Source organism: Salmo trutta, chromosome 22 (assembly GCF_901001165.1).
Source record: "Salmo trutta chromosome 22, fSalTru1.1, whole genome shotgun sequence".
NCBI classification, from domain to species: Eukaryota; Metazoa; Chordata; class Actinopteri; order Salmoniformes; family Salmonidae; genus Salmo; species Salmo trutta.
In genome coordinates, this window is record NC_042978.1 from 11,131,343 (window position 1) to 11,144,542 (window position 13,200).

The window sequence follows — 13,200 nt, forward strand, 5'->3', positions numbered from 1 at the left end:
CACTGCTCCAGAGTCCTCCGAAACATGACACGCCTGCCCGCCTACTCCTGGCATCCGCGTTCTCCTCTGTTAGCCTTCTCCCGGATTCGTCCGTTGGACTGCCAGATGGGGAATTCATCACTTCATCATTTCCACTGCTCCAGAGTCCTCCGAAACATGACACGCCTGCCCGCCTACTTCTTATCACACTGCTCTCTTAACCCTAATGTCAGATGCACCAATGTGTCAGAGGAAACACCGCTCGACTGATGACCGGAATCAGCTTGCACAATTTGATAACATTTTACACAAAAAAAACAGGGACAACTTTTGGCTCCTGAGCACCTCTTTCAAAACTACTGCCTGAAATTATTTTTAAAAAGTTTGAAAGTGCTTCTTTAACGAAAGGTAAATAAATATGTTTGCTTTACATAACTTTTTGTTGTTGTTTTACAGCTAATTTCCTGCAATTCTACACATTTTGCCATAACTTACGCCATGTTAATATGATATCTGAATGAGAGTGACTAACAAAATTCATTGCAGTTTCCCTGGAGATCAGGGCCGCTGGGCACGTGCCCTGCGTGCCCGGTCGGTAATTCGGCCATGATTACTACAAGTTAAGATCGCTGGCTAGACTAAGTAACCAATCTCAAAATGTTAACTGACATGGGCTAATTGAGTGACTGTCAGTGAGTGACATATAACAAGAGGAAAACTGCTGGTGAATAACCAAGTTTCCAAATTGAAAGGTGTGCTCTGCCATTTGTTGAGTTGTCTCAGCATGATAATGCAAAGATTTAGGTAAACACAAAAGGAACATTGGTGATTCATAAGCTCTTCTGTCCCTGACCACCTTAAAACGATGCTCTGTAACCTTCAACCTTACATGTTATTTAATGAAGTATGTTACCTAATCATTTTGTAGCCATTAGTTCAGTGGCTGCTTGACACATTTAATTGAAATTATGCAACTGGTGATTAGAAAAAAAGCCAGCCTTTCAGCAATTGGATTATTGCTGATGCCCTTGACAACCCTCAGCAGCCACTAACCATTACATATTGCAGAAGCCCTAAACTAAAATATTAATTTTTTCCATAAACAGTGGAACTAGACATCATCTATAAAGGCTGAAGCTTTAATACTTCACTAGCTATGTGAGTTGATGCCCTCATTATCGGCAGTTTGTTAGAATGCAGTGTATATGACAAAAGTGTGCAAAGCTGTCATCAAGGCAAAGGATGGCTACTTTGAAGAATCTCAAATATAAAATATATTTTGATTTGTTTAACACTTTTTTGGTTACTACATGATTCCATGTGTTATTTCCTAGTTTTGATGTCTTCACTATTATTCTACAATGTAGAAAATAGATTTTTTTTTAATTAAGAAAAACCCTGGAATGAGTAGGTGTCTCCAAACTGTTGACTGGTACTGTATATAAAACAATTGCCATATCAAAAACAGCATGCTTTCAATATTAATGTTTATATTTTTCAATAATAATAAATGACTATAAGAAATTGTTATTGAAATCAAAACACTACTCATATTAGAGCAAGTGGTAAAGCTTTTCATGACACCAATTTTTGCTATGTAGCACCGACAGATGGAACTATATGGTGTCTTATTAAAGGAGGCCCGGGTAAGCCCAAAATGTCAAATGTTCCAATGTCAATTAATTATTTCTCAATTATGTTTTAAGATGCAAACGTCAAATATATGTCAAGAATCCTTCCTCCAAAGGACCCTTCTATGGATACAATTGTGAAAATCCCCAAAATCATGGTCCTGTTTTGTTCTAGTTTCGTGCGGAATCACCCACATATAACAGACATATTTGGGCATTTTGAAAATGGGCTGCTGGGACTGATTATAAATTAAATCTATATGCACCGAACAAAAATAGAAACTCAAAATGTAAAGTGTTGGTCCCATGTTTCATGAGCTGAAATAAAAGATCCCAGAAATGTTCCATATGCACAAAAAGCTTATTTCTCTCAGATGTTGCGCTCACATTTTTGTCATCCCTGTTAGTGAGCATTTCTCCTTTGCCAAGATAATCCATCCACGTGACAGGTGTGGCATATCAAGAAGCTGATTACACAACATGATCATTACACAGGTACACCTTGTGCTGGGGACAATAAAAGGCCACTAAGTTGTGCAGTTTTGTCACACTACAGAATGCCACAGTTTTGAGGGAGTATGCAATAGGCATACTGACCACAGGAATGTCCACCAGAGCTGTTGCCAGATAATGTAATGTTCATTTCTCTACCATAAGCCGCCTCCAATGACGTTTTAGAGAATTTGGCTGTCCAACCGGCCTCACAACCGCAGACCACATGTAACCACCCCAGCCGAGGACCTCCACATCCGACTTCTTCACCTGCATGATAGTCTGAGACCAGCCACCCGAACAGCTGATGAAACTGTGGGTTTGGACAACCAAAGAATTTCTGCACAACTGTCAGAAACCGTCTCAGGGTAGTTCATCTGCATGCTCGTCGTCCTCACCAGGGTCTTGACATGACTGCAGTTTGGCATTGAAACCGACTTCAGTGGGCAAATAATGCTCACCTTCGATGGCCACTGGCACACTGGAGAAGGGTGCTTTTCACAGTTGAATCCAGGTTTCAACTGTACCGGGCAGATGGGCAAGCGGTTTGCGATAGTCAACGTTGTGAACAGAGTGCCCCATGGTGGTATGGGCAGGCATAAACTTCGAACAATGAACACAATTGCATTTTGTCGATGGCAATTTGAGTGCATAGAGATATCGTGACAGGATCCTGAGATCCATTGACGTGTCATGTTGTAGCATGAAAATGCATGGTCCCATGTCACAAGGATCTGTACACAATTCCTGGAAGCTGAAAATGTCCCAGTTTTTCCATGGCCTGCATACTCACCAGACATGTCACCCATTGAGCATGTTTGGGATGCTTTGGATCGACATGTACGACAGCGTGTTCCAGTTCCCGCCAATATCCAGCAACTTCGCACAGCCATTGAAGAGGAGTGGGACAACATTCACAAGCAACAGCCTGATCAACTCTATGCGAAGGAGATGTGTCGCACAAATGGTGGTCACACCAGATACTGACAGATTTTCATATCCACGCCCATACCTTTTTTTCTTATTTTTTTCTCCCAAGGTATCTGCGACCAAAAGATGCATATCTGTATTCCCAGTCATATGAAATCCAGAGATCAGGGCATAATTAATTTTTCAATTGACTGCTTTCCTTATATGAACTGTAACTCAGTAGAATCTTTGAAATTGTTGCATGTTGAGTTTATATTTTTGTTCAGTGTAGCTAAAAAGCTTTCCCAATGGGGTTTCCTTGTTCTATTCTTGTTTCCTTGTATGACATTTGGTGTAGTTATCAGTTGGGGTACCATGTGTTGATAGAGCGCCACCCATGACAGCTCATTCTATCTTGATGTACCCCCATGTATGGCCTTTGAACCCCCAAGGTTGGCCAATAGAGATTATACCCTGATGAAAACAGCTTGGGTGTCGAAACATTGGAAGTAAATGATTGCTCCTAGAGTGTGCAGCTTTTCTTTTTTAAAGGGCCCATAGCCTATTGAGAGCCAGCAATTCATTTTTGTCCTCTCTAGTGAACATCAGTTCTTGGTTCGTATCGTTGAGGCCATACAGCCACTGTATTAAGTCCTGTTGTCCCTTTAAGAGGACATTCTAGGCTTTTCAATGATATCACGTGTGGGGGTGTGACCTTGAAAGCTTCATCTTCCTGGTTCTTAAAAAAATGGCTGAGGTCAAAATTAGCACATTCTGTGGACATTTGAAAAGAAGTGTGTGTAATTATCATTTTTGTGAGTTTGATGTTCAAATTCTTTCTGGTAAGTGAATATCTCAGGAATAGTTAAGAGAGTTGTCAGCAATGTGTAATACTTTTTTCCCATTAAATAAGAGCTTATCAAGAAATGTCCTCTGTAGCGGACACCCGGATGCCGCAACTGTTTTTCACCTACTGTACCCATTGACTTTAATGTTATATTTGTTCATATTTACATCCAGATGGCCACTACAGAGGACAATTTTGCACTTACAATAAAATTAAAATAACAATATTTATTCTAATTTCTTTCTTGGTAACATGTTTTTTTTTCACCCCAAACATTTAAGAATGATAATCATCACGGGTCTCAGGAGGATAGAGTCATTACCAATCCAATTGTTTCATACCTTAATTTGTGTTGTATTATGAAGTAAATAATGTATGAATTGCTTTAGTATGAGAAGATTGTTCCCTTATAATACAATATTTAATTTCATATGCTCAATATCCGGAAAGGGGTCATAACATGTAATGCAGTGAAACTACGTTTAGCTACCTCCTATAAGTGGTTATCATACCAAAATATAACCCACAGACATGGACCTTAATGAAAATCATCATTAGACTTTGTCACCCCAAAGTGGACAATTATGTTAAATTTGGCCCTCTGGCCCATGGACTACAGTATATAGGAGTAAATAAATATATAGGTTGAGCAACTGAAACTTAAGATAATATTGTAGCGACCTTAGCCAAACACCTACTTTGCAACCTTGTCAAGAAGTTTGCACCTCTTGGAGTAATGGCTAAGATGTTGTTTGCTGGACTTGGGATCATCGAGTCGGGGCTATGAACCGAATTCGCTCCCTTGGTCTCAGATGTGGGATGGTGCTTGTTTTATCTGATTAACTCAATGCAATACGCAACCAAGCTTGATCTCAGCTTAATCGCACCCTCAACATGGAATTTATCTTTATATAGAAACACACGTAAGTAAACTGTGACACTAGAATTAGGTATCATCCTCTCGTACCAGTGTTTATGTGGGTCACCCACAATGAGAGGATGTGAGTGAGAGTGGACTGAAAGCAAACCCGTTTTATTGCCATCATGCACACCCACTGGGCACAGACGCCAATTCAACGTCTATTCCATGTTGGTTCAACGTAATTTCATTAAAATGACTTGACTCAACGTTGATTCAACGTATTGACCCTATGTGCGTACTCAGGGTTATTTGTTACTTTATTTAGGTAAGCACAAAATCATATACATTTGTATTTTTAGTGAACCGTCCTTCAAAGAGGCTACCTCAGTAACGTCAAGAGTTTTTCCTGCCCAGATCACGGGTCATTAAAAATCAATTTCATTGTTGACCACACGTCTTTTTTCTCTTGTATCCATCAATCATGAAAACATGTATCTGTGATAGAATGTCATTTGTCATAGCAGCTGTTTGTTTCTCTTCATTCAATCTTAGACTGTAATAAATACTGTACCTTTTCTTCTCACAGAATAAAATCCCATAATATGGTTATTGCCAATCAATTGGAGCTAATGAGAGATACCACATTAAACAAATCCCAATCCCAGATGCTAGTAAAGGTTGATCTGGCAGCAATGAGATAGAGAATATGTTTTCCATTGATCCCGCTCACCTGCTATTAGAGAGATCCAGACCTGCTGAGGTGCTGATGCTGCAGGTTGGCTCCAGTCACTGTGCTCTTGGGCCCTCCAGGACACGACGTCTGACATGCCTACATTGGAGTACAGCAAAAGGGAAGGTTTGGGGGCCACCCAGGGCCTCAGCGACAACTCTGTGGATCACTGTGCCCCTTCCAATCCCAGAATATGATCGATGTTTACCAAACGATAAGAGGGGCTTTGTGAGTACTGTACCTCTGAGTGTGCCAGAGGAACGCAAAGCTAGGGATGGTGGGGTCAGGTAACCGCCTCAGGTTACTGCAATGTGATTGGCCCTCACATGGTGTTCCTGTTACAATGCAGCCACGGTGTGAATTTCAAGTTTCTCTCAGATTTATCAGTCGCTAATTTATTTCCTCTCTGTAGATAGATATCGATCTGCCCTATAAATGCTGGCCATTTTTCATTTAATTGCAGTGGTGTGCTGTGTATTATTTCACACATCATGCATTGATGAGTCTTGTTTGTATTTGGGGTCATGTGGAGACGACATGATACTCTGCCCATCTGACATCATGGAAAAACAGGACAAGTGAACCTGTAGCTGTAGGGAGAAGGCTTACCTGCACTACTCAACACGGAACTCAAAAAAGGGAATGGCTGTACATGCAGTTTCCTCTAATCTGTACAGTATATTCTAAAGAACCACCCGGCCATAGGAGTATTAGACCAAGGGATTTGTCTTGAGAGGGTGTTTTATGATGTACTGTAAATTGGTATACAACTCGGTATGTGAGCTTCCAATAAAAACGGCATTGTTTTCAATCTAAAACACAAGAGAGTAAAATTAGGGAGTTGGTGACTTCTATAAGCAACAGATGCACATGACTGTTGTGAATAACTAGAGATTGAATGAAGCTCAGTGGTCACAACCTCCTCACCAAAGAGATCTGCATAGTCATTCACATGGGCTAGACCCATTCTTTCCTCTCTATTGTCCCTGCATCTGGGGGTGGTGAGTCAAAGCGGTTAGAACAGGCCACAAAAGGAGCTGAGCAACAAGCCTTGCCATAAACCCTTAAGCCCTCATACATTCACCACTTACTTGCATAACCACTCAATGAGCAAAGCTAAAACATACAAGTTTACCTTCTCATTGTATTTTCATTACTTAGAGTTTGTTGAAAAGGTTCTGTCAAGTTGCCGCAGTCGGGAAGGAAAAAAGGTCAGCTTTGCCAGTAGTTACGTAAGGTTTTCCATAGGTCTACACTTCACAGAAAGTGTAGACTGCATGCTTTCCAGTCAGACAAACCTGCAACTATTTCTGCTAGTTATCTGGAATAAGATCACTATGCCCACGTAAACACAGCCTAAGCACCTCAACATTTGTAGTGCCAAAGGGTTCTTCTTGCTGTTAAATCATTAGGTGGCAAGTATAACAAGACCATGCTATCAAGCTGGGTCAGCTAGATAGTTATTAATATCAGATAGGCAACTCCATGCGATGTCTATGTAATTACTCTCAAGCACATCTAATTAGATTTTTGGAGCAAGTTATTGACTGGAATTAAATTGTTGCCAACCTGTCCTTAAAATATTACTTTGAATCACAAATTATATTTTGCATTATGACAGACTAAGAGTGATGAGTCGCGCCTCCCGAGTGGCGCAGTGGTCCAAGACACGGCATTGCAGTGCTTGAGGTGTCACTACAGGCATGGGTTCGATACCAGGCTATGTCACAACCGGCCGTGACCGGGAGTCCCATAGGGTGGTGCACAATTGGCCGAGTGTTGTCCGGGTTAGGGGAGGGTTTGGCTGGGGGGGCTTTACTTGGCTCATCACGCTCTAGAGACTCCTTGTGGCAGGCCAGGCGCCTGCAGGCTGACTTCGGTCATCAGTTGAACGGTGTTTCCTCTGACACATTGGTGTGGCTGGCTTCCCGGGTTAAGCGGGCGGGTGTCAAAAAGCGCGGTTTGGTGGGTCATGTTTCAGAGGACGCATGACTCTGACCTTCGCCTCTCCTGAGCCTGTTGGGGAGTTGCAGTGATGAGACAAAATAGCAATTGGATATCACAAAATTGAGGAGAAAAAGGGGGTAAAAAATAAATATCACCAATGACTAACTTCTAGCCACATATTTCAATTTATCCAGGTCTGTGAAAAATATTTTACTCAAAATCATCTCCTGTTCTGGGAAGGATTTTTATTTGTAAATGTTTACAAAAAAAGTGGCAAAAAATCTCCAAATTGTATTTTTTATCTTTTTTAAAAATCTTATGACTAATACAGTAGCCAACAAACCTCTGCAGTCTAGTCTGCATTACCTTAGTGACCATCAACAAAAAATGATATAATTAATTGACCTAAGAAAGGACAGCAGCATGGAACTAAAATGATAAACTAGGGACAAAGAACATGAAAATATGTTTGTCGTAAAAGCCAGTATGCACTATAAGGCGCTTCAACAAACTGCTGAAACATACACCACTTCTACGCAGAAATCGAAGGTTTTTATTATAACAGTGTAAGGCATTAATACCCTGAGTTATACAAGCTAAGAGGGTAATGATAGTTAATGCAATAGGGGGAAAAGGACAACGATGACCAACTCATGTGGCTGTATGTTTCTAAACCAATAATTAATTTGCTTGAATATCGAGCCACAAGGGCCATAAATCATAATATAAATAGAAGCAGCGTCAGACTATTCAGTGACGTCACAGTAGTGTATCGGCTATGAGTCCTCAAGTCTCTCCAGTGCCTCTTCTTCTATCCACGACTGCAGGTGGAGATGTCAACATAAAAGGGGTGGGGAGACAACACATGGGCGTGGCTAGAAATGAGGATTGGTGACACCCACTCCTTGGCATTCGATGATGTAGGTGTCATTGCTGGCATTCTCATCTTCTGCCTTGGTCACTGTAAACTTAGCCTGGGAATAAGGACAACACTTTCTATTAAAAAGTTGACTGGTTTTACAAAAGTTTATAAAACCATGAACATTAAAAAATGTGCGTCTTTGGAAATAAATTAAAAACATTTTTGGGACCCACCTGGGTGAGCTGCTCTGCCACATGGATGGCAGTCTGTGTGTGTAGGGTGACTGGGCCAGTGCGGATTCTGGAGGTGCCATTCGCCAAGGCCATGAAGAGGATGAGCTGCCAGAAAGTGTAAGACAAAGAGTTCAGTATGACTCTAAATAGAGTAAGTTCAAGTGGCTGCTGTTAGATGGAGAGTAAGGCAAAGACAGGGGTCAAGCACCTATTCAACTTGGAAGTTCACTTTACTTACAATTAGTATAGATCACTTACAGGACGACACCTAACATTGCGTTGTGAAATACCTGTTTGTGTGTGTGTGTGTGTGTGTGTCATTGCTAACCTGGTCCTGGAGAAACTCATCCACACAGCCGTTGTGCCTTATATTCCTGAGCAGCATCTCTGCAGCCTCGAAGCCCACTTTGTCTGCATATACACCTGAGGCACAGGAGAAAAGCATTAGTTGTCAAATTTTATTTTTTTAGATCTGGGCCCGTATTTTTGGTGTCTAATAGAGCAGAAGTGGGATCTAGGATCAGGTTCCCCCTTGTAATTGTTTTCATTATAATCTAAAAGGCAAAACTGATCCCAGATCAGCAGGCCTCTTATGGCGTATGCATGCTTCCCAGACAAAACAGTTCGGAAGAGTTTGCGCATATATTATGACAAGATTGTGTGACATTTTAGTTAGCGTTGGACTTCGGTAATGGTGTGTGTCTGTCCGGACACACATTTTCCCCTCAAGGCAAGCCGATGGCTACGCCCCTTCGTCTGATTGGTCCACAGTAGGGATTATTCAATAAAGCACTTGTCATTCAACGAGAGAACTCGTTTTCATTCAAATTTTTTCATTGAGAAATACTGTACCAAACATCTTTGTTTACTGTAAAATTGTGCGACTAAGATCTCCTCTGCAAAAACGTCAAAATTAACCGACAGATTTCTTGAGTCATCTTAGATTAATTCTGACTATTTTCAGGAAGTGTATACTGGCTACTGCGTCTCAAAACGTACAAACAGTAATATTGCCTAAGGGAGTATGTGAGCACACTCGTTCGGTTCGCTTAGCTGAGCTCAAAGCATGCCAACGCCTTTACTCTAAGCTTGAGTCATTTGTTTCCCTTAACAGGTGCACTGCATACGCCTCCTAACTCTGCTCCCAAGAGAACAAACTGTTGTTGCAGAAACAGACAATCTAAAAAACAAAAAAAACGACCTACGGATGCATCTGCTGATGGCAATTTGAAAATAGTAGCCACTATAGCCAAACAAAATACAATGAGCAAGATTTTCCCTTTTCTCTATATTTTCCTATTTCTCCACCGTTGACAACTTCCCTGTATGGCCTTAGAAATGTTCATGTTGAAGCACTACTTCACTCACCATCCAATCAGATATTACAGTTTCACATCCGGGCAGACATGCTAGGCATTCTCTGTCGGATGTTGCCGACTAGTGGCACACCGTGTACTGTACACTTAACAGACCAAGCAAGCACAAGAACAGTGGATTTCTCACCTTTCTTCCCAAGAGCTGACCCTGCAAATATACAGCCCGTGGAAGACTCTGCGATGATTCTGGTGAGGGTAGACAGCATGTCAAAAATGAGGTAGAACTGCAAAGCATTTAAGATGGCAGATCGCCCATGGCAGTAAAAAAAAAATGGTGTAATAATAATTTAAAAGTACCCTTCTCTCGTCTATCCACCAAACTAGGGACAACATTATTTCAGATGACACCATCAATACACCCTCTACTAGTGCAAGTGGTTTGACAAGGATCGTCACCGAAAACATTGGCATAGTGACTGATACAGGTTTATTGAGGTCATACGGGTATTGGCGTCTTTTGACAGCGTTTACAGTCAGAGGGTTCACGTAACGGTAAAACGTCAGGTATAAGCTCACATGATGCCGTTGCCGCTCCCACAGGCCATGTCCTTCTCCTGCAGCGTTTGGATGTTTATGTACAGGTCCTTTATCTCTCTCCTGATAACTCTTGTCGCCGTCGTTGCCATGTCCTTGGCGAGCTGGAGGGAAACAAGTATGAGCTCACTCAAAACTGCACTCAAAATGTAATTTTTTTCTCCCACGTGCATAGAGGGTAGCACATGGATCGGTGGAAGGAACTGCTCTGTGGTGCAAACTTCAACTCCATTACTTGAGTACTACATTATTACACAGGTAAAACATTAACTTAAATGTACAATTCCTAGGCAATTCTAACCCAAAGCCATTCCTTTGTGCTGTACCTTATAGGGTAGCACCCCAGCAACAAAGGACCTGCCATATATCTTGGTGATGGTCCCTCGTTCGGTCATGGTGACGGGGCTCAGCTCACTCACTGGGTTTACCTTGGCCACCACCTCACCTCCACCTTTGGGGTAGTAGCCCCTATTCGAGACAGAAGAACAGTCCTTTTCTGGGGGGCCAGGCAGTATTATCCTACCAACAATTCTCCAACACGGGAAGGGATACTAACCTCATTCTCAAATCACAGTCAAAATGTACTCCAAACTTCTCCACGATGGGCTTGAAAACCTGGAAGACATTTGTATGTATTAAAGTATTTCCAATGGCATTTAACAACAATAAGAGAATGGCAAATAAGAGGATGTCGAGTGACAGTCATATACCAAGCCGTCCATCAGCGGGCTTATCTATAGACACAGGGTATATAACAACTTGAGAGAAGTCCAATTCATGATTTCCCATATACACAAGCCCCCATTACAACCACTGGCACCTCTACAAACACAGGTTAGGTTAACCATACCTTTATGGTGTAGTCAATCTGCGGGGCCATGTCTGCGTTGGTGCCCCCCTTCAGACAGAGCTCTGAGGGTCCGTCAGCATACAGGGCACAGGGTAGAGAGACCTGCAGCAGCAGCCCAACACTCCTGGCGCAGAGCGACACGGAAGTACGAGTTAGATAGGAGACTAATGTAGTACCTTTTCTCCCCTATTTGTTTGGTGAAATTAAGTATTAAATTCTATAGACACTTCCAGATATTGTTTTGGATAGTGTTTCTACGGGTATCAAATATGTCAGGTTGATAGTAACTACAAGGTTTTTAACACAAACTGTCTGTCCCATACTCAATTTGAATGTGTAGTTTGGAAAAACAGAGAAGCAGCCTGACATGATTTACCCTGCTGTTTGGGGGTCTGCGGTGTGCTTCCCAGACTTTATTTTCCCAGGGATGAGTGTGACTTCAGTAGATCCCACTGTGCCACCCTCTAGATTTCCACAACAAATGTCTCTCACCAACTCCAACCCTGACAGATGTTGTGGTCTTGTGAAAAGGGGAAGGGGGGCGGCGGGTTAACAATGAAAAGGAACAAACGTCTTATTTCACTAGAAAAATATGTAGGCTTTGATATTATCTGTGCAGAATAACATAGGCAATGAAGGAAAATTTGAGTAGGCTAGCTCAGTTGTTGATAGGAATAAGTGAACAGCCATGTGCTTGCGCATTAACCAACAAAGGATCACATGAAAAATGTACGAGGGCATCTGCCGTTAAATATAAAACAAATTAGACAAGTTACAAATAAAGGCTGTAAAACTGTTATCAATTGTTTATCGGAGACGTACGTTAATGCTACATCTGCTTTGAGAAGAAAGGTCCTTTAGACCAACTTTGCTTTGTTTTCTGATTCACTAAACTTCTATCGGGTCGCCGGGGATCGCCCCAGGGCTATAGACTGCGACTAGAGTGAAGCTTTCATTTATTAGTAATGACATGTGGCGTTTGTTGTTATACATACTCTCTATGATATTATGGCCAAGATTTATTAAATTAATTACCTTAATCCTGGTGTACTTCTACCTGCGCGGATTTTGTGTATTCTGATGGATGCGCCGTTGATGCAACTCAGTGCGGCGGTTACTCTCAAAATTTGCCCGCCCTGAAAGAGGACAAAACATGACAATGTACACAGTAAATACATATCCTAAGTTTACTGTCAAACCATTTTTATAAAATATGTAGTAGAAAGTGTATTTTAATCGTGTGAAATACTCACACCCTCCATTATACTTCCGTCCATTTCCACTGCTGCGGCCATTTTTGAAAAAACAAGACAAATATTTATACTTTTCAATGACTTCACCGCTCTACGAAATGTATTATTGCGGTCTTTAATGATGCGAAAACACGCCAATGTGGATTGTCTGCTCTGAAGTAGCCTTGGACAGCGCTTGTAGAAGACACTCGGCGGTGTCTGGGGCAGACAATACAGCAAGTCCAGCCGCGAACTTCCCCCAACAGTCACTGCGCAGTGCGGTAGTACTTAGGCCTAATCAATTAAAGCAATTTCTTATCACTGAGAAAAAAGTTACATCCGCAATGGTCCCAAAAACGGGTTATATTTGAACTGGGATGTTCACATGTTATTCAAAAATGTCCATGGAATATATTGCTCAGCATAGGCTGCCACCACAGAGCTGCTACTCTTGAGTCTGTTGATAGTTAGCACATGCGCACTAGTGATCAGCAAGCAACGCAATGAACCCCACACTCTCCCTGTTCAAACTTGGTAGTGGGGGGGGAAAGGGTCATGGCTAGAAGGACTCCAGTTTTAGTCAAATTAAGGTCAAAAGTTGTTTTGTTCTTGCATTTTAGCTAACCCTTTTCCTAGCCCTAACCTAATTCTCATAACCTGCTACGTTAAGGTTAGGAAAAGAGTTTGGGTTAGCAAAAATGAAGAAAAAAAATACA

General features: G+C 41.7%; 1 protein-coding gene across 1 annotated transcript; it reads right to left on the reverse strand.

The window, feature by feature from the left end:
* Positions 1–7,630: 7,630 nt before the first annotated feature.
* On the reverse strand, positions 7,631–12,980 carry rtca (RNA 3'-terminal phosphate cyclase). The gene is made up of 11 exons (XM_029706568.1): positions 12,506–12,980; positions 12,288–12,388; positions 11,629–11,772; positions 11,253–11,376; positions 10,959–11,017; positions 10,729–10,870; positions 10,385–10,506; positions 9,996–10,054; positions 8,821–8,915; positions 8,493–8,597; positions 7,631–8,371 (listed from the first exon to the last, which is right to left on the reverse strand). Exons 1-11 carry the CDS (start codon positions 12,545–12,547, stop codon positions 8,273–8,275), a joined length of 1,092 nt encoding a protein of 363 aa, XP_029562428.1. The 5' UTR covers positions 12,548–12,980; the 3' UTR covers positions 7,631–8,272.
* Between the last annotated feature and the right edge of the window lie 220 nt (positions 12,981–13,200).